A 4,114-nucleotide genomic window follows, 5' to 3' on the forward strand; every position below is an offset into this window, starting at 1 on the left:
GGTACTTTTGGTGAGATACATCATTTGGACTTATTGCACTGAAAGCGGGTCCATTCCTAAAATGTATTCTTATGGGTCACAAGGCCTAAACATCAATAGGAAAAAAATGTTACTTACCTTTACAGGGAGGCAACATAACTTGTCAGCCACTGGTTTTGTTTTTTGGACTGTGTGACCTAGTCATGTTCAATAGACTGCTTTAGAGTATTTGTGTTGTTTACATTAAAACTGCGGTACCCTGTTAAAGAAAAGCTTGGTGGCTGAGGCACCTGTGAAAAGTCTTAGAAACATTTTACCAATATGAAATGCAAGTGGATTGCACCTAAAATACACTGCTTTTGCCCATCTGTACAAGTGCTGAAAAAGCTGTAAGGGAAGATTGTACAAACCTGATTTTAGTAGTAGCTCAAAGGAAATGATCATAGAAGCTTGGTATAGAGTAATTGTAATGTAACATGCTATTAATTGTGACTTGCTTATCTGTGCTTTGTTTCCTATTAGGTAGATTATAATGTATGGAAGGGCCATCTTGATGTGTTAACTGCAGAAGTAAAAGAGAAAATTTATAATGTTTTGCTGTTTGTTGATGGGGGCTGGATGGTGGACGTAAGAGAAGTAAGTAACCTTTTTTGTTCTGTTGAAGCATGTGTCGTTATGTAGGTTTATCCAGTGTGGTAGCAAAACAAAATGTGTACAGACTAAGCACAAGATGACTGTAGTCACCACAGGTTACTGCACTTGGCATATTATCACTGCTTCCAATAAGCCCATCCATAGTATTTGGATTTATATGCATTCTCAAGGCCATATTGAAACAAACATACAATTGAAAGCACAGGAGAGAACAATCCAGTTTGTGGTTGTATTTCTAATACACATTCTAAGCAATAAAACAAAAAATTAATAAGAAGCATTATGTGTAGTATGAACATTTGGTTCAGATTCTCAATGCCCCATTATTTTCTATTGTGGAATGCTTTGTGGCACATAAATGTTTTCCCATGTTAGATCTGGTACATTCTAAAGACACTGCAAAGTGTTAAGAGTAAATTATTACCACAACTTTTATAAGCCACAGTTTATATTTTCAGTAGGGAAAAGTGGTGTGCCACTCTGTCCCCAAATGACAAGTTCCCTGCAATACAGCATCTCCAACAGAATATGATTAACGTGTGCAGCTTGTTTGTAATACAATCTAAAGGACAAACAAAATAGGTCAATAGATATTTGTGTACATGATAATGTTTTTATATACAAACTGAGGTTTTGGTGTCTTTATTAGGATGCAGAGGAAGATCCAGAACGTAAAAACCAGTTGACATTTTTACGGAGCCAGTGCTTACCAATGATGGCTTTCTTGCTGCACACTGTGCTGCATACCACAAAGCAGTACCAGGAATGTCTACGATTGGCTGACATGATCTCATCAGAGAACCACAAGCTTTATAAAGTAGGTGCAACTTTTTTTAAATACCTGCATGTTTGCACGCATATTTGTTGGAGAAAGTTACTTTTCCTAGAAAATGTTGTGTGTTGTGTGTTTTTTTGTTTATTCAATTTTTGTATATTTATACATACATTTCAAGGCAGCAGGTTGGAATCTAGGTGCTTTCCTGTTTATTAGGATATTTTTAGCTGGTATGCAGTTTTTACAGAGCTCTTAAACCTAAAATAGGCGCACTGGTTTAGGAATGCATAGTATAATGTCTTTCAATTTTATATTCAAAACATGTAAAACAAAACTTGAATGTAATTATATTTTCACTTTATAGAAAACCTCTTTCAATACCATCAAGTATCTCATTATTTATCAAGAGATGCAAGACCGGTATGTTCTATATTCCTGGTCTATAGATTAAACCCTAAGAAGAATATTGGTTCCAATTATTTTGGGCTGTGGTCCTCCTCCAGAAACTGTTCCCTCATTATTAGATTTGTGTCTCCAGGACATAGACATAGTGGACCTAGCATAACGTTTTTTTTCTTTCTTGGTTCCTAAAACTGAGGGGGAAAAAAAATTCTCTTGCAATTCTTGTTTCCCGAGAATGAAGTCCAAAGCAGTTCTATGAATGTGGTAGAAACCATGGTAATATAAGTATTTCACAAATTTATTAGCATTTAAATGCAAGTCAATGCAATAAAAAAAAATTACAAATTAATTCCTAAAGAAACTATGGGATAGAAGCAGTTATGGAATTGGTCCTAACCAGTGGGTATATTACCAAGTGGTGTGTGTGTGTGTGTGTGTGTGTGTGTGTATATATTTTTTCTTCTAAAACCTATGCGGTCTCCTCTACCAATGTGTTCAAAACACTTTTCCCTGTGTTTTCAGGTATTTTCCAAAGCAGAGTTAAGAAAGCTACTGCAGAAATTACGAGAATCATCACTGATGCTGTTGGATATGCAGCTCGATCCTCTGGGTTATGAAATCCAGTCCTAATTTCACCAGTGCTTGAGAAAAACACAAATGTGGAAGCAGCTTTCTGAGAATGTTTGTTTAAAACCAATATATTTTTGTTTGCTGCCAGGGAACACTTTTTTATATTAAAAAAAAAAAAATTGCTAAGTAAAATTGACAATGTTGTGTGATTCATTGATTTACACCCCCCCACCATTTTAATATTAAATACTTTAGCGCACAGTTTTCTTTTGTGGGGGTAACACAGTAAATAGGATAACTGTATAGACCAGTGGCGGCAAACCTAAGGCACACGTGCCAGAGGGGGCACTCAGAGTTCCTCTGTCAGCCTGTGCTGGCTGCTGAATTTCCTTTCTCCAGAGTCATCAGTTAACCCTCACAATACCAGGTTGTGGAGAGGAGAGGCAGCTGATGTGTCTTGATCCAGAACTGAAAGGGTGAAAGTACAGAAGGGGAGAGGGAGGGGTAGGCAGACATGAGGGGGGGACCTTGCTTTGTCGTAGTTGCACAGCCCAAGGACAAGAGTACCAAGTCTGCTATACCCAGTCAGGACCAGGTGAACACAAAACTTGTGGTAGAAGGTGTCTGTTGACTGTAATAAGAACCCTGTAATTGTGTTGCTGTCCATAGTGCTTTTAAACAAAAATGGTGTGCAATGTGCTGCATTGGTATGCAATTGGTATGTGTTTAGTAAAACTCCCTTCATTCCTGTAATGTGAGATATAAAATGTAATATTATTTTTGCTGTCTGCACCCTACTAGGAAGATATGGATCATTTTTTGTCTTAGTGACAATGTCTTACTTACCAAAATAGATGAAGTGGTAATTCTGCACTGTGGTGATGGCATCTAACTTAGATGCCTTTTACATGGAATTGGACAAATTTCTGGAGGAAAAGTCCATCAACGGGTTGCTAACCCTGATGGGCATGTGGTACCTCTTGTTATAGATGTGGGCCACTGTGAGATACAGGAGCTAGACTAGATGGGCCATTGGCCTGATCCAACTGGCTCTTCTTATGTTCCTATCAGGTTACAGTCTTAACAGGTTGGTGCTCATTGCTGGTGTTGGGCTATGGATTGGCTCTGTCATAGAGAGTGATTGCTGTACATTGAAAAAATGACATCCACATTTATTGACATCTGTTCTGTGCGTCCAGTACATCAAAAGTTACAATGTCATTGCATAGCGGCAGGTTGCGTTTGCCTGACATCACATGACCCGTATAATCCTTGGCATGCAGGGTTAAGCTTTCTGTGGCCTGTGTCTGTGCGCTATATGAGAGAACAGGAAAGACAATGGCACTCCTTGTACTGGGATTGTGAGGGGGAACTTTGTATTGGCTGCTGTCCATAGGAACCAACCTGGGCTCCCAATAATGGGGAAATGAGAGCTTGTATGGATGATCGAGGTCTGCATGCCTCCTGTGTATGGGAAATGTGTTTCACGCTTCATCTTATTTATGCAAATTCCCGAAGAATTATGTCCAATGCATGTACAGCGGGTGTGAATCAAGGGTATGAAATGCACCTATGCCTTTTTCAGAGCAGGTCAAAAGCTGATGTCAGTGGAACATTGCCCCCTTGCGCTGGTGGTCAGCAAATTCAAAAGGAACCCCAGCTGAGAATCACTGCTGTAGATTGTTCAGGGGTTATCCATTTCTCTAGTGTTAGCTATTTTTGGTATAGGGATAG

General features: G+C 38.8%; 1 protein-coding gene across 1 annotated transcript in view; it reads left to right on the forward strand.

The window, feature by feature from the left end:
- NUP107 (nucleoporin 107) overlaps nt 1–2,572 on the forward strand; it is a gene marked incomplete in the record, with an annotated part of 23,748 nt that extends 21,176 nt beyond the window's left edge. Inside the window, 3 exon segments of the mRNA XM_072401330.1 lie at nt 506–615; nt 1,283–1,450; nt 2,333–2,572. Coding sequence (XP_072257431.1) covers nt 506–615; nt 1,283–1,450; nt 2,333–2,440 — 386 coding nt within the window.
- Nucleotides 2,573–4,114: the final 1,542 nt, after the last annotated feature.

The sequence above is a fragment of the Pyxicephalus adspersus genome, chromosome 2 (assembly GCF_032062135.1).
Source record: "Pyxicephalus adspersus chromosome 2, UCB_Pads_2.0, whole genome shotgun sequence".
Lineage (NCBI taxonomy): Eukaryota > Metazoa > Chordata > Amphibia > Anura > Pyxicephalidae > Pyxicephalus > Pyxicephalus adspersus.